Here is a 26,924-nt window from a genome sequence, read left to right as displayed (position 1 = left end):
GGGGTGGGAACCCAAATCATGACAGTACTACTTTCAATCCTGCTAGCATGTGACACTTGTTCCATCATTCCCCTTAACAGAGGCGGTTTCAACAGTAATTAGCCCTTGATTTGGCTCAAGGTGGCTTAAAAACCACAGTTTAAATCATACAGACTGAAGCTCTGAATACCCCCCCAAAAAAATGGTTGCACTCTGGCTGAGTTCAGACTGGATTAAAGGGGCCGGTTCACACAGGCACAGCTGTCAGGCGTTCCCCAGCCATACTCAACCCATCCTATGACGATTCCCTACCACGTTAAAAAAGTACCAGGTGAAAGCGGTAGCAAACCCTGGAGAGCGCGTTGATCCCGCTTCCCGGAAGTGTGCACGCTAAAAGCCGCAAAAAAGCTGCATAGGCGCATGTCGCTGGAGTGAAAAAAAGCCACTTACAGCCGTGCCTCCGCTGGGGTGAGCCAACAGTGCGAACGCTCCCTTGCGCCTCCTCCCTGGTATCCTCCTGCATCAGTAGGTGCAGTGCGACCGAGAATCCCTGGCACAACTTGGTCCGGGTCTTTTTGCCCTGCCTCCCTCGTGCTTCATACTGCCAGTCTGTCCTCAGGCTCTATATCCTATTAAAAGCCCTGGCAGATAAGGTGGCCATGCAGCATGTCCTGTTTTTAAAATTATTTTATATTAAAAAGAAAAACAAAAATCAACCTGAAACATATCATAGTCAGAGAAATATAAGGACCAGGAAAAGTGGAAGTCGAGTTGAGACTGTACACTGAAACAACCTTAACATTATCAATAGAAGGAACAGAAATTTTAAATATTGGATGCAGTAAGAATCATCTAACGTGAGGTACCCAGATATAAACACATTTTGTTCTCCAGGGAATGATGGAAAGTATACCACAGGGGGAAAAACAGTCAAAGAGTGACATACAGGGAGAGATGGCCATTTGTTTCTTAGCTTGCTGGAACATGTCAACCAGAGGCTTAAGAAATCAGGCAATCTTTTTCATAGTGTATAAAATCGCATTGTTGACTCATTATCATCCCTTTTAAGGTAAAATGGATTTGGAGTCTCTGTGGTCAAAACTGTGACTACTTGTAGCATCTGATGCAGAAGCTGTTCAGAGCTGGTTATACTGAGAAAGAGAGGGCAGTAAAGGAATCAGTTTTGTCAGTTACGTGCTAGAAGGTCAAGTGGAAATGTAGGGATAAAAGCTTTTTTGTACAATTGCTGTTTGTAAGTAATAATCAGACTTTTTTCTCCCTTTCTTTCCTGTGGTTTGGGCGCTCTGGGGTGTGCCACATCAGTTGCTCCCCTTCACCCCCAAGGACACCCAGTTGTGACTGATAGGAAGACTTCCTTATTATACTACATTGATTATACTACCATGAGCAGTTAAAATAGTTTCCTTCAATTACCCACTCTTGAGCATCATACATAAAGTCGCCTGTGTGCAAAGGAAGGGTTTTGCAAATCGAAACAGACAGAGGTCATTTTATTATTGCAGATTTAGTTCATTGGTATCCCACCTTTCTCCCCAACGTGGACCCAAAGTGGCATACACCATTCTTCATTTTATCCTAGCAACATCCCCGTGAGGTAGGTTAGGCTGAGAGTGTATGATTGGCCCAGGGTCACCCAGCAAGAAATAATCTAGGCGAGAATATTCTGATTCCCTTCATTTTAGCAGCTGTAAAGCCCATGATCATCCCAAGATGGTGGCCAGGTTTGAAACACCTACCTATATTTTCTGTTAAGTTACGCTTGCCACAGACAGACAATACTAGTTTCCATTGCAAATACCATGGGGGGTGATAGTGTGGGAGATAACTTGGGCCAGGGTATTCCAGTTCTCTTTATTTTTGGTACTGCATCTCCCGCAATCATCCTGAATCTACTGGCCATTTTTGAGACTCCTAGCTTTATTTTCTGGTGAGCTATGTTTGCCACAAACAGATGGATGGACACACAGTCCCTTTAATTAATATTAGGCAATAGCACACTTGCATAAGTCTAAGCCAGTGGTGAAAACAAGGGAACATTTTTTTGCCTTAACTCCTTTTTGATTTATCACCTAGTGCTTTTAGTGTTACTCATACATTATTGTTTGCTATTTTGATGCAGAGGAGATTGCTTTAAGAACTGCAGAGGTTGCTCAGCTTCCTCCTCAAGTGTTAGCTGAAGAAGTCATCTGTTTAGACAGCACCAGCAGTGGCAGTGAGGACGATTCTAAAGGAAGACTCCACAGCATTAAAGATGGTAAGGATGAATGGTAATCTTCTGGCATTGCTGCTTACAACACCCTTCTGTCTCAGTCAGCTGGATCTTGTGGGCTGGAGCCCATGACGCCCTTCTGCTGAGTTGGAGCCACTAAATTGGAGTGTTTGACTCTTATTTGCTAAGTCTTCAGTCAAGGGAGCAAAACTTCCTCCAATGAAGAATGTTTCTTTCTCCCTGACCTGAATAGCCTAGGCAGACCTGATCTCATCAGATCTTGGAAGCTAAGCAGGGTCGACTCTGGCAAGTACTTGGATGGGAGACCTCTTTAAAACACTGGAGGCGGGGGCAGGCTTTACTCAGCCACCTCTCTGAATATCCTCCAGGCCCCCAGTAGGGGTCAGGCACCAGAGGTTGCCATGACTTCCAGGTGTACACATACTCACACGCGCACAAATGCACACATGCACATAAAAATACGAAAAAAATACGAAAAAAGATTTTTTTTTCTGATGGAGGAAATTCTTCCCTTGTTGAAGGAGGTCTTTCTGTGTTGGAGGAGGATTTTATGGAAAGGGGGATGGGTGTCACGGAAATCCATCTTAGCAGAAGGCAGTCTGAGTATCCAGTCCTATGGAAAATTTAAAATGTGTTAATATCTAGTGCGCATCTTGAATAAGTAGTATTCAGGCTGTCCCCAACTCAATTTTTGGAACTCTGTCAGCCCAAGACATTTTACATTAGGATAAACAGTTTGTTACAGTGTACATTTGAATAATTTCATTTGACACTGCTGCTTTACTAAAACCTTAGTTTTAGACTATAGACCTCCTTGCATCTATGTTAACATATAAACCCATAAAATAACTAAAATTAAAAAGTACTTTTTGTTTGCCATTCACATAGTATTAATTGTTATTGTTAAATTTATAATCTCCATATACCTACTTAGCATTTTACATGTGTGCTGATTTGAAAAATGTTCATGTTTTCTCTCCCTCCCTTTCTCTTTCCAGAGGTAAATTAAGCAAAATAATGCTATTTTGAAAACTATTATGCTGGCGCGTAGAGTAATTGAATGTGCCAGTGTGACATGTTGGAATTTTTGTTCACTGTCAGTATATTTTATAGGTTCCCTGAAAGAGGGAGAGAGAGAAATTACATAATACAGTTTTAAATGTTTGTTGTTATACAAAATGTTGGATGTGCTAACCCCCCACATTTGATTGTTTTGTAGAAGTGATAGAATTAAGTTCAGGAGAAGATGAAGCCCTCCAAATAGTAGACAGCAGTGATTCTGGCAATGAAGGGGATGAAGATGCTACTGAAGAAAGCAGTGGTGCTCATGTGAATGATGCTTTAAATCAGTTAGATGCTTCGGGGCAAGTAATTGTCAACATCAATCATCCTCCAAATGAAGAGGACATTTACCTGGCTCCACAACTTGCACGGGCAGTAAAGCCTCACCAGGTATTGGAGGCTTTGGGTCTGGACACAGAAGGATTTTGAGACCTTACCTTCCAGAAGCTTTATTCTAGTGTAACAATTTATAACACTCAGTATTTTTTAGCCTCATAGAGCTGTATGTACATGTGACTAGATGCAGACTCAGTAATTGTAATTCATTGATTTCCACCCAGATACCTGTTATCTCTTTGGTGGTAATGTATGTTACTCTTTCTAGATTGGTGGTATCCGGTTCCTGTACGATAATCTGGTGGAGTCCCTGGAAAGATTTAAAACCAGCAGTGGGTTTGGCTGTATCTTAGCCCACAGCATGGGGCTGGGAAAGACCCTCCAGGTCATCTCGTTTTTGGATGTACTTTTCCGGCACATCAAGGCAAAAACTGTCTTGGCCATCGTACCTGTAAGTTGGCAAGACAAAAATAATTGATGAATTTCTTTATGTGGTGTTTAAGGGTTCAGGAGGAGGAGAAGGAGGATGACTCTTTAGAATTCAGAAGACGCACTTGATAGTTCATGACTTTCATTTTTAACTCTTTAATTCCTCCCATCCATGGGATTATACAGAAGGCCTAGTTCCCCCAGGCCCCCCTCCCCCATTGAGGAACACATGCAAGAACTACCTATACTTCGTGGTCATCCTTAGTGTTTCTCCCTGATATAACTGAGAGTGAGGAGAGGTTTCTTTCTGATTTTTAACTGAATGCATTGTAGGTTATGTTGTACCTAATATATTCACATAAAACAATGTAGTGTAAAATGTGCATATGCATAAATACATCTCTGGATTTAAATCTGATTTTGTGTTTTGAATGCACAGTGTTCTTGGGCTTTGGAGTTCTGTGGTTTTTAATATAAGCGCCTTTTTCATTCAGAATGCTAAATGATATGACTTACTCCTCCCCTCCTTTGCTTATAGGTAAACACTCTTCAGAACTGGCTAGCAGAATTCAACATGTGGCTTCCAGCACCAGAGGCCCTTTCTGCTGATTGTGACCCCAAAGAGATTCAGCCCCGAACCTTCAAAGTTCATATCCTGAATGATGAACACAAGTGAGTACTATTAATATCCTCATAGAGATATTGTGTACATTTATATGCTGCCTTATGTGATCCTCAAAGAGTCCTTAGGGCACTCTACAAAATATGCATCTGTGTGCAATAGATTTAACATTCAACAATAAGTAAAACTATGAAAGTCAGAAGAGGCTACTCCAAAAAACAGTACTCGCTGGCATATGCTATGCCAAAAATCTTCTGAAATTGCCCTGTTTTATATGCCTTTCTAAAAGCTAACCATGAATAGCTTTTTGTAGAGCTGCCTCAAATGAACGTAAGCCTGCAGAGTGGTTCCTGTTGGAGAAAGTAATCACACAGGTTTCATTTACCACCACCTCATTTCTTCAAGAGATAATTTGGAAGCCAGCAGTGTTACTTGAATACAAATGCCAGGTGCTCCATAAGGCTGAACTTCTGCATGTGCCTTATTTTGGTCTAGCTGAAATTTCCAAATGGTATTCAAAAGCTGCCATATATAGATCACGAAAGAGGAGTCCAGGTAGAGCATGTATGGCATTGGTAAGATCCACTTGCTTAGCTATGATGGAATGGATGATAATCAAGTAAAATCTATTACCAGTGTTGAAAAGATGGAAAACAGTACGAGTAGCTGAGGACTATTCATTCACTGTTAAGTAGAGGTTTCCCTAAATTCCACCATGTAAAGTCTATCTAAAGCATATTGTTTAATAAATAAAAACATGAGATGTCGTTCACTACTGCTGAATCAAACTTACAGTGCAATCCTACCCAAGTGTTCTTAGCATTCATTAATAGAATAGAAATATATGCTGTTTTTTGTTGGTTGAATGGCAGTCTGGTGAAGAAATTATATGTCTTTCCCATCAATAGGTTACCTAATTGACCTGGTTAATAGTTTTAATACATGTGTTTTGTTATGTTCAGAAGCACTGATCCTTTTGTGCTTTTTGGATTTCTGTACAGGACCACAGCAGCACGTGCCAAAGTGGTAACTGATTGGGTGACAGATGGTGGTGTGCTGCTGATGGGCTATGAGATGTACCGTCTCCTTTCCCTGAAGAAATCCTTTGCCACAGGCAGGAAGAAGAAAACGAAGAAGCAAACTGGCCCTGTCATTATTGATTTGGATGAAGAGGATCGGCAACAGGAGCTCCTAAAAGGTGAGAGGTTTTTAAAGGCTTCCACTTAAGGGGTGTGCTGCTAGTTTTACTAATATGTAGCCAGAGGCACATTTCAGAAGTGGAAAGGGACCCCTTCAAGTAAGTTCCTCTGCTTGTACTCAGAAAGGAGATTTACCTGGTAAGACCAAATCTTTATTACTTACAGGTGTTAGTTGCTTAGAAACAGAGCTCCTGTATTTTTTTGTGTGTAGAACCTAGACCAGGGGTGGCCAAACTTGCTTAACATAAGAGCCACATAGAATAAACGTCAGATGTTTGAGAGCCGCAAGACATGAACAAATATTACACATTTTTACTGGGAAATATGCACATTTCCTTTTTATTAACATTAAATGAGACTGCCAAAAATAACAAAAGCAGTAAAAGCAGACATTGATAATGATATTTATTTGTCCAATGATAATTTGTTTGCTAATGATATTTAGCTTCCCCAGCCACCCTGCCAGGAGCTGCACAATATGTGTGAAAGAGCCGCATGCGGCTCCAGAGCCACAGTTTGGCCACCCCTGACCTAGACTGAAATGTCTGTTGGCCAATACTTTCACTGGCACAAAGTAACCCCTTCAGGATGAGTTTTATATTTGTTATAGTTTTACTTCCAATGAAGGTTCTACGGGGACAGTTTTAGTTACAAAGAGCTTGTATTTCCAAGTGCTTGTTTTGCTTGTTCATTTATTTTCAAAATGTGTACCCCACCATTTTGTCTCTCTCAGCCCAGAGAGGTGGTGCAGAAGGATCCCATGACTGATGGTATCCAAAGTCACTGAGAGGTCCAGGAAAAATTGACTCCCTGTGTCCATCTACTGGCACAGGTCATCCACCAAGGCGAGAAAAAAAGGAGGAACAAGTTGGAAGGGAGAGTAGTTGATTTGACCTTTTAGATCCCAAGGCCTCAAAGGCCAGGGCGAGGAAGGCCACTTGAGTCCCATAACCAGGCCTGAAACTTGAAGTTATCCAGCCACCACCCAACCCCCTTGCTCAAGAATGGAACATTTGAAACTCATCACTAGTTACTGACATCTCCTGGGTTCAGTGTAGTCTTCTTTAGTAGTGGACACAGCACAGCCTGTTTCAGGGTGGGGGAAACAACACCCTTTCTCAAGGTGTTACTGTGTTCTTTGGTTAGCTCATGGGGAATTTTTAAGTGACATCAAAAAGATGGAGCCATTGCCCTCTGTCAGACTTGAATAGATATCCCTGAAACTCAGTTGTTCTTTCTGGAGTTTTCTCAAACTTCATAGTGGAGTTTTCACTTACTCATTTTCCTTTCTGTTAAATTAAGAATTATGAATAGTACATTTCTATGTGTTTTCCTCTTCCTTCAGGAATTGAAAAGGCATTATCCCGCCCTGGTCCAGATGTGGTCATCTGCGATGAGGGACATCGGATAAAGAATTGCCATGCCAGCACCTCTCAGGCCTTAAAGAATATCCGGTCTCGGCGGCGGGTGGTACTGACTGGCTATCCTCTGCAAAACAACTTGATTGAATACTGGTGTATGGTGGACTTTGTTCGGCCAGACTTCCTTGGTACCCGGCAGGAATTTAGTAACATGTTTGAGCGCCCCATCCTAAATGGGCAGTGTATTGACAGCACCCCGCAGGATCTTCGTCTCATGAGGTATCGCAGCCATGTCCTACATAGCCTACTGGAGGGCTTTGTACAAAGGTGAGTCCATGTTAGTGTCGCAGAACCTCCGTTTTTTGAAGTAGCTCTTTAAATCCTGTGGGCTGAGTAATGGAACTTTGGGCATTGTTTTACCTGTTCAAGTCAGGCAGCTGGAAACTAGCTAAAGAATAAGGCTTGTTGGATTGGAAGTTGCATTCATCATGCAGAAGAGGCTGAACAGGGTTACAAATAAGTTACTTAGAGACCAACAAGAGTTTTGGAGTATAAGCTTTTGGGAGTCAGATCTGACAAAGAGAGCTGTGACTCTAGAAAACTTATATCCAGGAAATCTTATTGGTCTCTGAAGTACTAATGGATTTGAATCTCGTTCTTTTTCTGCACACCAACATGGCGACTCTCTGAAATTGAAAATAAATTACTGTGAAGCCTAACCTTGAATTCGTAAATTTACATTTTGCCATAGAAGTCCTGCCAATAAGTATACAGAAGTTTGACGTCCTTTGTATTTCCAGATTTCCTGTCAAACTCTTTATTTATTTACATATGAACTGAGGCTGCTGTGACCTATGCTGTATTCCTTGGGAGTAGGGGTATATTTCTTAAGAATGCTTGTAAGGAGCTGTGTCCCACACATGGAGGGATATCTTCAGTGGTAACGTTTTGATGTTTGCATCATTCAGTATAACTTTGCAGCATGAATAGCAGTATACTTAATAGCCTTTCCTATCCAGGACTGTGAAATCTTTTGCCAAGATGTGCTAATTTAAGCATGGCAAATTCAGTTTGAATTGTATAAATATAGTCTTATCACAGTCTGAAAAGCTGAGGAAGTTACACTTTGATCATTGGCCTACTATGTACAGAGTATATGTCCTGCTGTAACGTGCCAAGGAAATCCGCTTCAGTTAATGTGTTTGTCATGGTTGAGATTTTGTCTAACTGTTCACCATAGCATAGAAAACTGAAATCTTGCCCTAAAATCATCTGTAAGGTCTCCAGAGTGTGAACAGTGCCTCTTCTGACCCATTCTGTGTTGCTTCTATAGGCGAGGGCACAATGTGCTGAAAATTCAGCTTCCCTATAAGGAAGAACACGTCATCTTAGTGCGGTTGTCAAAGATCCAGCGGGCTCTTTACACTGAGTTCATGAACCGGTTTCGAGATGCAGGCAACAGCGGCTGGCTGGGACTGAACCCCCTTAAGGCTTTCTGTGTTTGCTGTAAGGTGTGTATAAACAGAGAAAGGGGGTGATGGTCCTGTGCAGATTACGCAGCAAAAGCAGAAATCCCCTGTGTAGGGATTATGTGGGGATTAGTGTCACAGTTTTCATGCCTTGCCATTTTCCTTGTATATCTTGAATACTGTTGTTTTTTGTTTTGCTTTTAACATCACAATGATGACGACAAGCAAACTCAGCAAGACTAAGTTCCTGCTGGTTAGTATTACATTTTTCGTGAATGCTGCTAATGTTATGTTACAGAGCTTCAGTTTGTGATTTATTTGAATTTGTGTATTTTTACTACAGTGCTTTGAAGACTTGAAGATAAAAGCTGCTTAGGAAGTAATGCGATATAAAAATATTTCTATATATTTAAAGAAACCTTCATAAAATTGTCAGATTAAAGGCTTCTAATTTTATTTTTTTGGAATGCCTTCTTTTGTCCCCTTCCTTGTGTACAGAATAACTATGTTGCAAGTCCCTTGAGGACATTGATTCATATATAGTTTGTGATGAAATTGCTTTTATCCTGTACTCTTCCTCCCCCCAATTTTGTAGCCTATAACTATAAATAAACAGAATACTTTATCTCTCCTGGGTTACTCCCTAGGAATTACTGTTTGATAAATGGATTTCCTAATTATTTAGTGGCAAAGTGACATCTTCACAGTTTTCATATACTTACAAAGTTATGCCTCTTTCTTTCAGATCTGGAATCACCCTGATGTATTATATGAAGCACTGCAAAAAGAGAATTTGGCAAATGAACAGGATCTAGATGTGGATGACCTTGGCACGGCTGGTACCAATTCACGCTGCCAGTCACAGGCAGTGAAAGGGAAATCTGAGAGCAATGCTTTGGCACCACCAATTGGAGAGGCTACCAACAGCAAATACATTCAGGGTATTGGCTTCAATCCCTTTCAGGAGAGGGCCAATCAGGTTGTCACTTATGAATGGGTGAGTACAAAAGTCACAGTTCCAAATGAGGTTGCTGCCAGTTCTTTCTCCCAGTAAAAAGGAAGAGTTCTCAACCTAACACTGCAACAATTTCTTATAGGTTTCCTGTGCATTGTTATGGCCGTTGATAAACTGAGCATGTCCACCTCATATCTGCCATTCCCCTGTGAAGATGTTTGTAGGAAATGTGTACATTGTCGCATGTGAAATCAGGCATGTCAGTTAGTTCTGAAACAGTTTGTGGAGTGCAGTAATTTTAACTGCACATCATTTGTGACAATGTGTATGATTTTCTACAGGTAAGAAAAAATTTCATACATGAAAGAACCTGACATAGCAGTGGTATTATCCTTAATCACTTTCTTACTTGTCATAAGGAGCCTCTTGTCCTGCTGCTCTCTTTGTTGTGATCAAGGGCGATCTGTGAATCTCAGTGGCTGTTAGTGCTGTGTAGGCATTTAAAGTCATTTTGAGCAGATACATGGAAAACAGTTTCTCTGCTTTTCTCAGAGTGTGGCTGTCATTCAGAACTTTAAGCAAATTGGCTAAAGTATAGTCTGAGTAAGATGAACGTGCAAACAGTGAGCCAAGAGCCAACAACTCATGGTACTGAAGAGTGAGTTCTGCCTGCGAACTGTGATCGAATTTGTCTACAAAGCACTACCAAGAAACTTGAACCCCCTGTGTTTCCCTGTCAATTGCCACTACAGTTGAGGTGTCTTATGCTAAAAATTTCCAGGTATGAAACACAGGATGGTAAAAAGCTTCTTAAGAGGGAGATTATGAAAGTTTGTTTCTATCCCTGTTTTTGAAAGACTTGACACTTACGTCATTATTTTGTGTGGAAAATTTGTTTCTGGATGGAAGGCTTATTTTCACACATGGACTATAATATCGAATTAATTGTCCAGTATTGCCTAGTATTCTGTTTCTGGGGAAGTTTGAGTAAAGTAGGAAATTGTGGTGTACTAGATTCATCACTAGAATTGTATAGACTTAAGTGGTCACTTGTGACACAGCAGCAAGCCTCTCCTAAGGTACTGAGTATTCTGTTCACCTACAGGCTAAGGACATCCTTTGCGACTACCAGACAGGAGTCTTGCAGAACTCACCCAAGATGGTGTTGCTGTTTCATCTTGTGGAGGAGAGTGTGAAACTTGGAGACAAAATATTGGTCTTCAGGTAACAGGCACGATTACTGCTTGCTGTTTTTATGTCTTTGATGTTGCTGTGATTTAAACCACTCCCAGCATTCTCCTCTCCCCGTATAGAGTGGGATGGAGTAGTTAGAGTGTCAGACTAGGATCTGGGAGGGCCCAGGTTTGAATCCCCACTCGTGCCATGGAGGTTTTCTGGGTGGCCTTGGGCCAGTGACATTCTTTTGGCCTAGCCTACCTTACAGAATTGTTATGAGGATAGAATGGAGAAGCGGAGAATAATGCAAGGTGCTTTGGATCCCCTTTGGGGAGAAAGGTGGGGTATACATGAAGTAAATTAATAAATATTTTCAAAGCTACCCTTCAAGACTGTTGAGAAACTACTGCGAACCTAGAGTTCACTAGCCAGGCTCCTAGCTGGGACTAGCCAGAGGGGACCATATTACTCCTTGTACTTAAAGGTCTGCACTGGTTGCTAGTTTTATTTTTAAAACCCTCAATAAATTAGACCCCAGTTATCCAAACTAGCACCACTTCCTGTGTATTCCTTCCCATGTTCCAAGATTGTACAAATATACTGTTGGGCATACGAGGGATGGGCACGAACTGGCTCACGAGCCAAAATTCGGGCCGAACCTGGGCCGGTTTGGAGCTCAAGGCTTTTTTGTTGTTGTTGTTGGGAACTATCTCAAGGGCTTCGGCCACTAAGAAATCAAAATTTCTCCTCTTTCCACTATCCTTTAAAATAATATTAACAAATGAGTTGTATCCATGGGTTCCCTTCCACTTAGAGGAATGTTCTGTTATGTGAAGGACTCCTTCTGAGAGAGGAAGACTCTGCCCATTCATGAAAGAGTCTTCCCATAAACAGAAGATTCCTCACTTAGTGGCCCATTCATGAAAGAGTCTTCCCATAAACTTAGTTGAAGAGAGCCTTGGGATCTGACCCATTTGCCCCTTCATACAGAGCCATGGTTGAGTAGCTTATCTGCTCTTAATTCCTGCCAGTACCTCATGCGTATGGTGCAGGTGAGACACCCATTCATTTGTGTGAAGTTGAAAATCTTGTGTAGTAAAGTACCAGTCCAGACAAGCTCTTAAAGTGTGAACAAAGCCTAACTGTACTGCAAGGGTTTTGATTTTCTCATGGCCCATCTGAGCTGACAATTTGTCTTTACAGCCAGAGCCTCTCCACATTGTCTGTCATTGAGGATTTCTTGGCAAAGAGACCAGTGCCTTCCCCCCCAGGTGTGGATGCACATGGACTCCATAACTGGGTTCGAAATGTGAATTATTACAGTAAGTACAGCGTGTCCTTGCACCAGTCATAGTGCAGTCCTAAGCAGAGTCATCCATTTCCAAGTCCATTGAAGTCAATGGGCCTAGAAAGGTGTAATTCTGCTGCGGATTACGCTACTAATGTAGTTGTTGCAGGGCTGACCTTCCTGTTGTTGTTGTTCAGTCGCACAGTCGAGTCCGACTCTTTGTGACCCCATGGACCAGATCACGCCAGGCCTTCCTGTCTTCTGCCGTCCTCTGAAGTTGGCTCAATTTCATGTTCGTTGCATCTATGACACTGTCCAACCATCTCATCCTTTGCCGTCCCCGTCTTCTTTGACCTTCAATCTTTGACCTTCCTGAAGCGTATCAATTTTCTGCAGTTTCTCCATAATCCTTTCTTTGGTTTCCTCTGGGCATGTCCACGGTTTAATTTCTTAGCCATTTTCAGGCTGATGCTTTAAAGTATTTGGAAGATGTCTCTTCAGTTTCATCAGAACTGGCATTTTCTTACCAAGTACCCTTAATTTTAAAAATATCCATTAATATGGAGGTATTTTTGCCCTATTTGCATACCTTATGAACGTTATCAAGCAAAGTTTGAAAGCTGTACATTGTAATAATTTAATTTTGTTGAGTAGTTTGAACATATTGTTTATAGTTTTGCTTTTTCCCTTTTTTAGGACTGGATGGCAGTACTTCGGCCTCCGAAAGAGAGAGATTGATTAACCAGTTCAATGATCCCAGCAACACTTCTGTATGTCTCTTCCTTCTTTCCACGAGGTAAGCTGACTGCATGATCAGAAAATGGAACGGGGTATGTGATTAACTAGCGTGTGTGTGTTGGTGTAGTTTTTAGAAGCACATGGTGGGGGGGTAAGCTAACTTTTCAGCGCTTGTTGTCTTCAGAAGTTATTATCTCAGATGAGTTTATACCAGGGGAGTGAGCAGAAACACCAGCCCTCAAATAATAGAAGAGACACAGATGCAGCAGAACAGATGAAACATAAGGCCATGGTCAACTTTTATAATAATAACTTTTTTTTTTTAAGAGCTGGATGTTTGGGCGTGAATTTGATTGGTGCTAACAGAGTAGTAGTATTTGATGCTTCGTGGAATCCATGCCATGATGCTCAGGCAGTGTGTCGGGTTTATCGCTATGGACAACTGAAGCCCTGCCACATCTATCGGTTGGTTTCTGATTATACTTTGGAGAAGAAAATATACGATCGTCAGATCTCCAAGCAGGGGATGTCAGGTAGGCCAAACCTTCCATGCCTTTCCAATGGCTCTATGTTGGTATCTGTTTGAGCTTTGTAGTCCAGTTCTCACTTTTGTTTTTAGTTGTTATACAAGTGCAGGCATTTGGAAATGACACGATATAAGGAATTTCATTGGAAGGACAGCAGATGCAGATATATCAGGAGCAGCATTTCGATGCTTCTTTTAAAAAAATAATAATAATAAAAAGCAGTGTGTATTCTCCCTTTCTAGATCGTGTTGTAGATGACTTGAATCCGGTGTTGAACTTCACCCGGAGGGAGGTGGAGAACTTGCTGCACTTTGTGGAAGAGGAGACAGAACCTGCTCAGCTTTCGTTCAGTACCAGCAAGATTAAGGAATCTGTTTTACAGCTGGCCTGTATCAAGTACCCTCATCTCATCACCAAGGTAAAGGGGTGTGGAGGGGAGAGAGAATCCTATTGCAGCTACCTGTATTTTGGAAGCTAACTGCAAAACAAGTCTAAGAACATAAACTATGTTCTGGGTGTATGGTGCCTGCTGTAAATAGCACAAAAAGTGGGAGCTGTACTTTCCTGCTCTGTTTGGGAACTTCTCCATCAGTGTTACTGAAGAAAGGCAAGCTAAGTTCACTCTTCTGTTTTCTTTCTTTCCCCTAGTTTTCCTCCCCGTTTCTTAGTATGAGTATTTGTACTTTCCCGCTGATCCCCATGTTTATGGTGCAATTTCTAATGCACCTTTAGGAAGTGCTTACGTTGTAGAGCAAGCTACCCCATTACCTAAGATTTGAGAGCTATAACAGAGACAGCCTTTGGCATGGCAGAGCTCAACATCTTCATTTTGTGTCTTCACTAGTTCTCACTCCCCTAAATCAGCAGGCAAGCTTCTAGGAATGTTGATGGTGATCACCAGATACTACTAATGCTCTCAGGGAGGGCAAATATTAAATACCAGTTATTTAGAATAGTGCCTAAAGCTTCCCAAATGTTTTATGTAAACACTGGTTGGTTACTGCCAGGTATCCTGTAAAGGATTGTTGCTGTCTGTTTTTTTACTTTCTGCTTTCATGTGGGGTGTTGTTTTTTTTGGTAAAGGAGTGTGTTTTAAAATGATACCTCCCTGTGCTCTGGCCGCAGGAGCCTTTTCAGCATGAGTCACTGCTGATTGATCGGAAGGAGTGCAAGCTCACCAAGGCAGAGAAGAAAGCGGCCAAGAAAAGCTACGAGGAAGAGAAACGCGCCTCCGTCCCTTACACCCGTCCATCGTATGCTCAGTATTACCCAGCCAGTGACCAGAGCCTGACAAGCATACCTGCCTTCAGTCAGAGGAACTGGTGGGTACTTGAGTTTCTTTTTGTCCTGCTAGAGATGTCTGTCTATGGAGGAATGGCTAGTCTTGGTGTCCTATTTTGTCTCCCGTCTTAGCATTTTCCCCCTGGCTCTTAAAAATAGGGAGAAGAAAGCTGTTGCCACTTCTTAGCCACCGTGAATAATAGCAGGTGAGAGAAAGTCAAGCAAACAGATGGCTAGGTGGCCAGGGTTTGCTGTGTGGAGTCCAGTTGTAATCTGTGAACCAGCCTTCAGCACACTGAGCTCTTTGCGTAGGCCCCTACAAGTACAAGGCACAGCAATGGGCATTTCCTACTTGAAATTTTCAGAGTACTGTTTACAAATACTGATTGCTCGTAACCGAACTCTGAAGAAATTGAGCGTTTCTGTTCTGTATGTACTTTGTTATGGATTCTCCCCAGAAATGGTGCAACGAAAATCTGTGGTTTGTGTTAGTACATTGCAGATTTTACAGTCAAGCACATATAGATTTTCCAGAACTGGTACTGGGCGATAAAACACAGTCTTCAGATTAGAGGAAGCTTAAAATGTTACTGGCAGGAGTCAACCAAAGAATTACGGTCTCTGTTGCCAAGTTTTTGTTTTCTGCTATGAAAATAAGTGCTGAACTAATGTCCCATGTATAAATGTTAAGGTTTTAAAAATTTAACTCGCAGTTTTGGATCTGGATAAGCACTGGGATTTTTGTGGGTGTCAGTTATTGATTGTTTTGTGTTTGTATGGCTCGTAGGCGGCAATGAAGAACTACTCTACGATTTGTGCCTCAGGCTCTATTTTACCATATAAGACCACTTCTCTATAGCATGTCGATGGGCTTGCTTAAGTGGTAGGGATAACTTGCTTGGTAGGCACTTTTCTGAGAAGCCCCTGTCCATTACTTGTGGAGCTCTGTGGCCTGGGTGGTGTAGGATGGAGAGGTCCTGCTTTGTATTGGGAAGTTTTTCAGGATGGTCTCCTGGTCCCTTTCCCCTGTGTGATTCTGTTCAGTACGAGCTCTTCCATTTCTCTTCCCTTTCCACAGGCGACCAAGCCTCAAAGGTGAGGACAGACCAGTGGCAAGCGTACGTCCCGTTCAGTCCACCCCCATTCCTATGATGCCTCGCCATGTCACCTTGGGCAGTATGGGTTCAGCTTCTGTTTCCAATCCTGGTATCAACTTCCCCATCAACTACCTGCAGCGAGCTGGTGTCCTTGTGCAGAAGATCGTCACCACAACAGGTCAGTGTCTTCGTGTGCGTAAGGGTCAGGAAAGCGCTATGTGACTCTACTCCCGGCTGGCCAAGAGCAGCTGTGACGTCTGCCACTTAACGTTCAATAAGCCTTTGCCATGTGCTGATACCAAACACAGAGATGGCACCGTGCCTGCTCAGAGAGCTTTCCATCCGATGTAAGAAAGTAGAGCTGTGAAAATCATACTTGTTGGGGGAAAGCATAACGATGTCAACTGCCTTGAATAAGAGGTGTGTCCTGTGGCCCAAGTAAGCCATCTTGTGATTTTTAGCTGTAATAAGGTCTGCTACTACAGTCTTACCAAGCTGCTGCTTTGCCTTTTCCACACTGCCTCCTTTTCTCCAGCCGGCTTCTGAAGCTTTGTATTCAACAGTCAAAGATCACGTACAACTGCTTTCTTTGCCCCTTGTTCAGTCACATCTTTGCAGATGAGGAGGAAAAGAAAGGCCTCTCCTAGATGGGAGATAGTCCTGTACATTTGCTTATAACTGTAATGTATGAAACAGCTCTGAATCTGGGTTCTTTTGATTTCTTATGGTTAGGCTGCTTTGGGAACGAAGCAGCCCAACTATATGCAGGGTTGCAGCCCTCGACTCTGTCAGCATTAAAAAAAAAAAGGTTATTCACATGGCCATGTTTATCATGATATGGCTGTCATGTAGTCGGCCCCCATAGGAGTTTTGTGTTACATGGCAGTCTCAGTATTAGGCGGTGAGATCTTGTTTTCCAGCAGCTCTTTGACCCCAAAGGCAAAGCTAGTGGGGAACACAACTGGATGTTCTTGTAAGAGGCCCTTGAATGTCTTTTAATTCTTTGCCACCCTGGTTAGTCACATGACTAAATAGAATAGCAGAGAATTAAAAAAAAAAAAAAGTGACATCACTGGGTACCGAGTATCTCCCACCTGACTTATCATCAAGAGAGTCTGCCTTGCCTCTTGCAAAGAAAGGTATTGTTGTTTTAATCGTATAAATAAGCCAGTGCTTTACACGACTACAGAATGAGATCTAGGGAATCTCCTATTAAATTACGGAGGGGTGCACAAGAAGTCCAGCTATATTGCCATGTTGCATAAGAAGGCCCAGAGAACTGTAGGAGAGAAAGAGATGAACAGGAGGAGGCTGATCCGAGTAGACCGTGAACATGACCCTTCAGATACATCCTCTGATATCAGACTTTCTTTCTGGTTAACTCATCATTACTACTTGTCTAGGTTATTGAATATTCCTTCTCAATTGCTTACACACACACACACACCGCATCACTTTCAATACAAGCAAATACTGTTTCCTCTTCTAGCAGCAGGTACAGGAAAAAATTAAAATGCCCCCCCCCCTTTGAGTTCTGCTCTGTAAATGTTTGCCGTTTGTAAATGCTGTTTCTTCCATTTCAGATATCGTGATTCCAGGCACAAATACTTCCACTGATGTGCAAGCAAGAATCAGCGCTGGAGAAAGTATTCACATTATCCGTGGGACTAAAGGTAACAGAGGTAGCCTTCTGCTTTTGGAGCGGGGAAACATAAATGCGTTCCTCAGTTGTTCTTTAAGATTGGAGATGGGGAGGGTGAGATAGTCGAGATAAATAGGAAGCAAACTGTGTTTGCTGGAGAGATGTTCGCAAGACCATTTATTTAACCCTAAGTGGCTTTAACACTAAAATTTCCGTGCAGTATCGATCCACAAGCTTTCTGTTCACATCAGGATATTTTGGAGATGCGTCTTTAATCCAAGTTCACCAAAGCGAAGCCCACACTCGATAGCTGACTCTCTTTGTTCACCAGTAAGATTTTTTTCCCTCATTATACCTGATTATAGCTAACTTGGCTTCAGTCAGAAAACTTTAAATGGTCAGCCTCACAATTTTATGCTGGAAACTGAGCAAGGAAAGGAGATGCAGAGTGGGGGAGTTTAGTTTGTCAAGGAAGGATTTTTTGAACCGAGTCAGCACCAGCTCCCTTCTGACTGTCACTTGTGCCAGCTGCGTCTCATTCCATTTCCCATTTCCCTGAACAAGCAGTCCCCTTGGTTTCTTTACTTCCCCATGGCTAACTTAGACATACAGGACCCAACATTCAAGCCATTGCTATGCCCTCCTTAAGATACCCACTTCCCAGAGCTCTCTGCTCGTTGTGTGGATGTACGCACCCGACTTGCACAGGTAGCTTCAGCTGCTCCATGCTCCCAGGAAGACGCCTCCAGCCATCCACCACCATCACCACCACCCTGCGCTTGGCCATTCATCAGGGTCGCATTGGGGTGTGGCAGGGCTTTTTTGGAGAAAAAGCCCAGCAGGAACTCATTAGCATAATAGGCCACACCCCTGACAACACATATCATTAGCATATTAGGCCACACCCCCATGTTATCAGAACTGTGCTCATCCAGCCACACCCACCTTTAGCTTCTTATTCTGTTTGCTTTGTTGTCAAAACCCGGGGCTTTTTTTGTAGCAGGAACTTCTTTGCATGTTAGGCCACACACCCCTAATGTAGCCAATCCTAATGAGTTTCTGCTGTTAGTTGTGGCCTATTATGCTAATGAGTTCCTGTTGGGCATGGCCAACTCGGGAGCCAGCCGGAACTCCGTTCCTGTGCGTTCCTGCCCAAAAATAGCCCTGGAGTGTGGGCATATTAAATGCACATGTTTTGTTTGCTTTGTTTATGCCTGGCATTGCTCCCTAATGGGAACCCAGAGCATTTTGCATCGTCCTCCTCTCCTCCACCCTATGAGGCAAGTTAGGCTGAGAGAGAGAGAGTGTGACTGGCCCAAAGGTCACACAGCAAAGCTTCCGTGGCATGAGTGGGGATTCAGACTTGGGTCTCCTAAATCTATATTTAGGTCACAGTGTTAAGAGGAATAAACACTGATGTATGAGAAATGCAAGGGAAATTATTTCTGGGACCATCTGAAATCATCATTATCTTCCCAGTATTTGCTAAATGCTCACAAATTGCTTAAGTGCATGCCAGCAGCAGAAGTGGCCTTGGCTCCACCCACACATTTACATTCTGAAATCATCCCTTGCGAATTTGGTTAATGCAGCTGAAGTTCCTGATCTGTAGACTTACCAGTGTAGCGTGATCATCTATAACACTGATGTAAGGGGGTTCCTACTCTATAAGGTGGGTGTTTTCCCTGTTCAGTCTGTAACCGCCATTTTCCTTCTGATGGAGCTCCCTGCAAAGCCATCCTGTCACCAGTTAGAGATGGTTGAAGTTTGACATCTTCCACCCACCTGTTTTTTTAGGGACATACATCCGGACCAGCGATGGGCGGATCTTTGCTATCCGGACTACTGGCAAACCAAAGGGTAGTGAAGATCATCGCATGGTTGCCTCAGGTGAGGGACCTGTGCTCTCAAAAGTCTCTTTTGGTGGATTTCTCTCAAAAGCTGTCTGGGAGATAATGGGGTTGAATCCCTTCTAAATTCTATGCACAGAGGTACAATTCCCCGGCCTTCTTCCTGCAGTTTAGGCCTAAGATGACACCCCCCCCAAAGACCTGCTCCTGGGGAATCCCCAGAACTAGCATGGGGGGATGAGTTGAAGGGTTGCAGCAACAGGTGGTGAATCAGTTACCCCCCTCCCCCACCATACAGACTTTTTCCATGGGATCCAACCCAGTGTTCCTTTTCCTTAGCATTGCTCAGTTGATGGTGCTTTGAATCTCATGTTTCCTCTGCTGCCAATAGTATAAATTGACATCTGCTGCCAAGTCGTATGAATTGACATCTGATGTCAAAACTCTCCTATGACAGACTGTCTTTCCCCCCACTGACTCAGTTAGGCTGCTGCCTCAGACTGACCTATTGTAGTCTCTCGTTCGCAGGATCCCAGGGTCCATCTCTTGAATCCACAAGCAATGGGAGGCACAACGCCTCCTCACCCAAGCTTCCCAATTCAGAGGAGCTCACTCGGCCCATCTCCCCTGACAGTCCTGAGATCATCAGCGAACTGCAACAGTACGCAGAGGCTGCCGCCGCCCGAGAGTCCAGACATAACTCTCCCAGCACCCACACTGCACCTGGACATCCCACCCGGAAAGACAGTGTACCCCCCTTAGTGGCTCGTGGAACTGACCAACGGGCAGGAGCCCATTGTTTGGCTTCGTCATCCTCTTCAGCCCTGCCAGCCACAAGCCAGCACACCGACAGCCATTCGGTGCTGGACTTACGAGGCAACAAGCGCAAGTCGACGTCACCCTCCGGCCCAGAGGAGCCAGCTCACCGGCAGCAAAAGAAGCGTCCGCTCCCTACAGCAGTTCAGCCATACGAAAGTGGGTACCCTGTCTCTGGTGGGTTCACCATGCCCTCTGTCCCTTTAAACCACAACCTAACCCATCCATTTGCTCCCCAAGCAGGCAACTCCTTGTACATGGGCACTGGCTCCTCCTATTACCAGCTGCCTAGTTTGCTACCAGACCCTCACCTGGTGTTCCCTGTGACTACTGACCCTCTGTTGACAGCCGGCACCGCCAGTTCCTCTGCTGCTACCTCAGCCACTGCCAGTGTCCCCTCTTTCATGTTAAACCCCTCCATGACGGGGATGCTTTCAAACTACTCGCTGCCCTTCACGCAGTCACTCCTGCCTGAGCCCAGGATGTTCGCTCCTTTTCCGGCCCCCGTCTTGCCCAGCAGCCTTCCCAGGAGCATGGCCTCTGCCTACCCTGGCTTCATGTCCCCACATTCGGGATATCCAGCTGGGGGCCTCCTTCGGTCCCAGGTGCCTCCGTTTGACACCCATGAGGTCTCTGAGGTGGGCTGCAGTTCCAACGAGGATGAGGACAAAGACGATGATGTAATAGAGATCACAGGAAAATAACAGGCTTAGTCTCGGTTAGATCGCAGCTCAACCAGGAGGCAGAAATTCCTTACTGGACCTTTCTGGGGGGGGGGTCAGGATTTTGCATCCAGGACGCAGCAGAGGTGGAGGAGGCTGGGAAGGAGGTGGCATTTTTAGTTGTCAAAGATCTGCTTTAGTATGTGAACCTGTATTGAATGGACACCCCCTCCCCCCCCAAGGAGTGGGGAAAGAGGATTGGGGGTCGGGAAGCATCATTGCAAACCACAGGAGTGCCTCCTTGACTTTCCCTTCCATGCCGTCTGTCTCTGTTGTCTGAAAGGGAGACCTGCCATTTCGTTTCAGTGCCCTTTATCAGGCCTGGAGACACTGGGTTAATAATTCTGTCTGTGGAATAACTCTCGCAAATGAACTGCCTTATCTGTGAAAGTTCATTGCCCCGTGGTAATGGGGGGGGGGATGATGAGTTTGTGCCCTAGGACACATGATGATGAATAGCATTATTATTGTAGGGAGGGAGGTGGGGTTGGAAGGAGCAGGTGATGTGTAAGTGGGAGGGTGTGGGGTGGGGCAAGGGTATATGTGAAAATCAATTTGTCTTTCATCCTTCTGAAAACTCAAGGCAGACTAAGCCTGGTGGTCTCATTGAGTGATGACAGGAGTTGGGGAGAAGCAGTGCTGAAGTGCAACTCTCCCGCCGCCGCCGCCATCCCCAAGAGAACCATTGGAAGGCAAGGACCCCTTAGTAGGTTTGGCATCTTAAGCAGGGATGGGGTTAGGACTTGTGTCGGTCTTTTAGTGGGGTAGTTCTTGGTGGGGGAATTGTGAGGACTCCTCCAACCTCCTCCCCCAGCTTTTTGTAGTGATTACTCTCTCTCCGCCATCTTCCCGGTCGGGGAGAGGTTGTGCCCTCGGGTTTGACCAACGGGGGGGTTTGACCGTCAGGCTCTTGTGGACTGCAGTGATCTGAACTCCTGCAAGGAAGGGGACGCGCTTGAGAGCCTTCCTACCTGCATTCTCGTTGGCACTGTGATTGGACCGACCTTCTCCTTCCCTAGAGCTTTCTTAATTTATTTCCAGAAAGCCAAGTGTTTTAAGTTGAGGCTCTTTTTATTTTCCTTTTCTGCTTCTCAACTTATCTTCTTGACTGAAATCTGTGGCCTCTACCAAAAGCAGTGGTGGGTTGCAAGATGGTCTGTATGTGAAAGAAATGGGAAGACTGTAAGGGACTGCTTGACCAAAGCAGAGGCAATATGCAGGACCAAGAGAGAAGATCCCCCTTCGAGTCAGTCTCCGTGTTCCTTCAGTGAATAAGGCATCAATTCCTGCGTTGTGTGTGCCTTGGGGGGGGGGCATACATGATGGGTGTTTCAGAGGGTTAGTTTTCAGTATTATATGGATCTGTGCTTAGTCTCTGCCTGATCACTTTCGGTGACTCAGGTGCTAAGCATCAGTTAAGGTTGATGTTAAGTTGGTTCTCCTCCCCCCCCAATCTACTTAAAAGACTGGTCTAGATGAGCAAGTCCCCACCATTCCAGTAGATCCATGATGAGGAAGATTGCAAGCCTTTGGGGAAGTGAGTCTCCGTTGTTGCTAGGTTCTGTTCCAAGCTTCCTCTGTTACGCATTATCGCAAACGTCTGCATGGAGAATCCACTTGGCTGTTGTAGATGGTTTAATGAAGAAATCAGGTTGTGCCGGTTTAGCAGAAAACCCTCTGGCAGCCTTGTTGTCTGCTGGGAAAATACATGCAGAAAGAAAGGTTGTGCTTGGTGATTGATCTCCTGCGTTTCAGGCTTCTAAATATTGCCACCTTAGGGTTTGCTGCACATCAGTGGAATGTTACACTTGGCAAGGGGCCAGCATTGCCCAGAGCCTTGTGCTAAACAAGCCTTTCCAGGACTGCAGTTCTGGTGCTGTTCTTACATTTCCTTTGTTACAAAGAGATGAGTAGTTCCACGGCTGTGGTTAAAGTTGCCCACCTAACCCAACCTGGAAGCTGCTTCTGGCTTAGACACCCACATAATTTTGCATGAAAGCAGCTATCATGTCACAAACATCATGTGAGAACTGGGACTTTGCCCAGGCCATTGAAACTCTACAAAATACCTTAGTTCAAGAGGTAGTGGCTAGGTGTTCTGTTTACGGATTGGAGATGATTCGGAAAGAAAGCGCTCTCGCTCTCTCTCTCTCTCTCTCTCTCTCTCTCTCTCTCTCTCTCTCTCTCTCTCTCTCTCTCTCAGGGTGGGGGACAAGTGTGCATTTTATGAACCATTAAAAAAGCATCAAATGTTGGGGCTTTCTGACTGTCTTTCTCTGTTTATCGGACACTGTCTGTCAGACTTAACTTCACCATTCATAGAAGCCTTAGATTTACAGTTAGCTATGCAAATTACTTTAATTATTTTAAAATAAAAACATTAAAATAGTGCTTTCTTCTTTAACATATCCTAGGAGTTGAAAACCGAGGGGTTCTGAGCAAACTTCTGGACAACTTGTCTTTGGATGCACCATGGGAATAAAAAAACAAACAAACACAACCCCCCCACAAAAATAACAAAGCATATTAACTGATGGTGTCCATTCGCGTTTCTCCAAAGACTTGGCCATGGTACGTCTGTGAGTCATGCCCTTTTGTGATTTGTATGTGTCCACCTCATACAAAATACGATGACACTGATTGTATTGCAAACTCACTCAGATGTCTTTTGCAACCCTGTAAGTGGACGCGGGAACTGGATATAGGCAAGAAGTCAGACCTGCTGAAGCTTAAACAGTTTTTTTGGAGAAATATGACATTTAGGTTTCAGGCAGATTCAGTCTTCAGTGTGTGTTGTTTTTGGCAGCATAGCTGATAACGAGACATCCTACTGGATCCTGTCTTAACTTCCGTTCACAAGACAAGCTAACATGCTCTGGATGCTACTTCAAACAGTGCTTCTACCTGATTCTCTTGTTCCCTTGCAAAATGTACAAAGTTTCAGGAAAGTGAATTGGACTAGGCAGGTTTGTTTCACGTTACAGGGACTAGATTCAGCTGGGATTAAATAAACTAGGCACCGTAACCATCTTTTAAATAGGAATGGAGAATAAGGTAGCTATTAGCAGTAGGAAATGGTGTACATCTGTAACTTACTTCTCTGGCCACTGGATGGCAGTGTTGCATCACATGGAATATCTAGGCTTTAAAATGCCTTATTGTGGGGGAAATTGGCTTTTGTATTTGGTTAAGAAAGCTATGAAAAATGTTAAGTCTATCTTTGTGCATCTCTCTGTCTCTGTCCCTCTTTCTCTCCCTCTCTTCCCCTCATCTAACCTTCTTATGTTTGCGGAATGCTGATAATATATTTGCACCACTGGAGGGGGGGGGGGATCCACATCCTTATTGTCAGTTGACATTCAGTTAAATGAGCCACTTTTTATAAACTTTGGAGATAATTATGTCTGTTGGGATAGATGCCTGTACTTCAGCAAGTGCCTGAGCTTGGGTCTCTTTCCCACCCGTAGGGATTTAAACTCATCTGTCTCTGAGAATTTAAAATTGTTATTCCCCAGCGCTTGCCAAGAAAGGATCCCCTTGCCTGGTAGCGAGGAAGATGACATGCTTCTGCTGCTCTGGACTCTTTAGTACCCCTCTCCCAAATGTTCACGCTCATTCAAGATGCTGTGTTTTTTAGCAACAGAAGGGTGGCTGCTGTGCCTTGTTTTTGAAGGTCAGAAAATCCTCACCAGGGAGTTGAGTCAGAATTACTGAGCAGCTTGCATGTTCAGAAGGTTATTGTCATGGCAATTGAGAAGCCACTCTTATGGCTCTTGTTGCCGGAAATTTTGGAATCCACCTGTAGCCCCTGGGAGTCCCCTTCTCCTTAATTTCCAGTAACATTTCTGAATTTGGATGATACGTATTCCTGAGGGTTCTACTTGGGCCTCTCTCCGACTTGCCCTCCTAAACTCCAGACTACAGAACAGAGGAGATTAGTTTGTATATAGCTTTTTACTGGTACTAATATAGAGCCACTACAAGGCCTTAGGATGTTGAGGGGGGAGGGTTCCCTCTCTTACATACCCTAGAGCTGAAGTCATAGCTGGGCTGTCCTTTTTCAGACTACTTTTATTGCAAGATGTTTTCCAAATACTGTTAGTATTTCAGCAGTGGTTTTAGAGCAACAGCATGGTACAGAATGAAACTGCTCCCCTGTAAATACTAAGGGGAAAGGAGTGACCTTAAACTGTGATGTCTCCCAGCTCTTCATACTGTACTACTCAGTTCCACTCCATTATTGGGCAACAAACTAAAGTTTTATGTGGGCATAACACTGCCTGTGATAAAGTACCTTTCTTTCCTTTTGATAGGCACAAACCTTGGCGACTTCTCCCTTGCCAATAAGAATTATACATGTGTATGTGCACGCGAGTTTCTGGACTTTGTCTCTTTGTCACGCTCTTCTGTGACCAAGTGATGGAGCCCAGGGCGGGCAGGCTCAATACTCACATGGCTCCTATTGAGTTCTATGGGACAGAGTAAATAGGCTGCTATCAAAGAATGCAGATAAGGGAGGGGGAAACTAGCCTACCGCCCCAGCCGGTGCTGCCTGGAGTCCCTGCAATATATGGGCCTTTTCTGCTCCCTCATAATGATGGGCATTTTGCTGTTTTCTGAGGAAGCTGACTTGTACTGACAGTGAATTATTATGGGATTGAATTGCAGCAGTGCAGATGTTCCTGGGAAGATCTTGTAGCAGCTCAATAATACCTTACATGTATTTGCACTGAAACCTGAGTTGATCTGTCTAGGCACTGTAGATGTGATTATTAAATTGAAAAAAGCTTGATCTGTGTACCCGCTGAACAACAGACATATCCATCAGTAGATGCACAAATTCTCTGGTGTGTGTTGTTGTGTTTTTTTACATTAATCCATGGTAATCCAAGTTTGTTGGTTTACCAATAGGGCACTTAGTCCTGGGAAGTTCTGCTCCTTTTTATTCAAACGGAAAGAAAAGTCTTTTGTAAAAGGGGAGGATGCTGCAAGTTTAGGGAGGATTGGTAAGGAGTAGAAGCGGAGTAAAGAGCAGGCAGAGAAAGAGGGGGGATATTTTTTTGTACTCTGTAATAAAATAAGACCACTAACCACTGCCCACAGCTGCATTGCTTTTTTGGTCTTAGATTGTTAGCTTCCCAGCTTGTGTTCTGTCCCTTCATGAGATCCATTTGTACAGGGGAGCTGAGTGAATCCAATGGTTTTCTTGATTTGTTTTTGTTCCGCCTTTAGTTTGTGGCCTGTCTTTTTTGTGATTGGAAAAAGGCATTTCCATAGCAGGGTCAGTTGGTCGGCTGGTTGCACTCATGGTCATGTGCTTCCCTCATCTCTCTGTCTAAAATGGGACATGCTCACCCAATCTCCCAGAACAGAGACATCGAACAATTTTGTTGTTTATATGATGTATTTATTTTTACTTGTGTTTCATGTCATTTTTTTAAAAAAATAATAAATTGTAAGTTGGTATAATGCCTATCAATTCTCTCTCCTTTTTTGAAAAAAAAAATAAACTTCAAACATTAGAACTAGTCCAGTGATCTTAGTTTGGAATGAATTTGGCCTTTGTTTTTGAGCTCACAGTAGTTCTTGCACAGACAAACACACCTGGGCTAATTCTAGTCTAGAGTGCCCTGTTGAAAGCAATGGGCAACTAATTGTTCCATTGGTTTCAGTGGTACTTAAGTCACGCTTAACTTCAGCTGGATGGGGGCATTTGTCATGCAGAAGCTGACGGATAGTGGATATTTTTAAGTGGGAAGTAGCCTGGGCCATCCTGGGTGGGCTACTGATAGACACTGCTAATCAGGAAATTCATGAGCAAATTCAGTGCAAGTAGCTGAGATAAACTCAGTTCTTCACCCTTGATTCAGCCAAATATAACTGGGTAATGGGACAGCCTGTTTGTCAGGGAATGGTATTATCTCCCGTTTCAACCCCTTTCTCCTACCTCAGAAATTCACAGTACTTTGTGCGCTGTGGTCCTTGGTTGCTTGTTGAAGTAACTGGAGAATAAGTGGGCATTCACCCTCAACACTTTGAAGCACAGACCACATTAGCCTGATAAACATCAAGTCTGTATCCAAGCCGTAAAACAGTACTGGCTACAAGAAAATGGTTTTTATGT

At 43.7% G+C, this 26,924-nt stretch overlaps 1 protein-coding gene across 1 annotated transcript in view; it reads left to right on the top strand.

The window, feature by feature from the left end:
- Positions 1–20,782, top strand: part of RAD54L2 (RAD54-like 2 (S. cerevisiae)) — a 48,610-nt gene extending 27,828 nt beyond the window's left edge. Inside the window, exons 4-21 of the mRNA XM_015424017.1 lie at positions 2,120–2,254; positions 3,450–3,682; positions 3,897–4,079; positions 4,596–4,729; positions 5,681–5,877; positions 7,224–7,566; positions 8,573–8,750; positions 9,454–9,705; positions 10,769–10,887; positions 12,043–12,161; positions 12,824–12,923; positions 13,193–13,398; positions 13,635–13,810; positions 14,518–14,714; positions 15,752–15,948; positions 17,354–17,443; positions 19,210–19,302; positions 19,791–20,782. Coding sequence (XP_015279503.1) covers positions 2,120–2,254; positions 3,450–3,682; positions 3,897–4,079; positions 4,596–4,729; positions 5,681–5,877; positions 7,224–7,566; positions 8,573–8,750; positions 9,454–9,705; positions 10,769–10,887; positions 12,043–12,161; positions 12,824–12,923; positions 13,193–13,398; positions 13,635–13,810; positions 14,518–14,714; positions 15,752–15,948; positions 17,354–17,443; positions 19,210–19,302; positions 19,791–20,782 — 3,944 coding nt within the window. The remainder of the gene's footprint in view (positions 1–2,119; positions 2,255–3,449; positions 3,683–3,896; positions 4,080–4,595; positions 4,730–5,680; positions 5,878–7,223; positions 7,567–8,572; positions 8,751–9,453; positions 9,706–10,768; positions 10,888–12,042; positions 12,162–12,823; positions 12,924–13,192; positions 13,399–13,634; positions 13,811–14,517; positions 14,715–15,751; positions 15,949–17,353; positions 17,444–19,209; positions 19,303–19,790) is intronic.
- Positions 20,783–26,924: the final 6,142 nt, after the last annotated feature.

This window comes from Gekko japonicus, unplaced genomic scaffold (genome assembly GCF_001447785.1).
Source record: "Gekko japonicus isolate JY-2015 unplaced genomic scaffold, Gekko_japonicus_V1.1 scaffold477, whole genome shotgun sequence".
Lineage (NCBI taxonomy): Eukaryota > Metazoa > Chordata > Lepidosauria > Squamata > Gekkonidae > Gekko > Gekko japonicus.
This window is presented reverse-complemented; position numbering and strand designations above follow the sequence as displayed.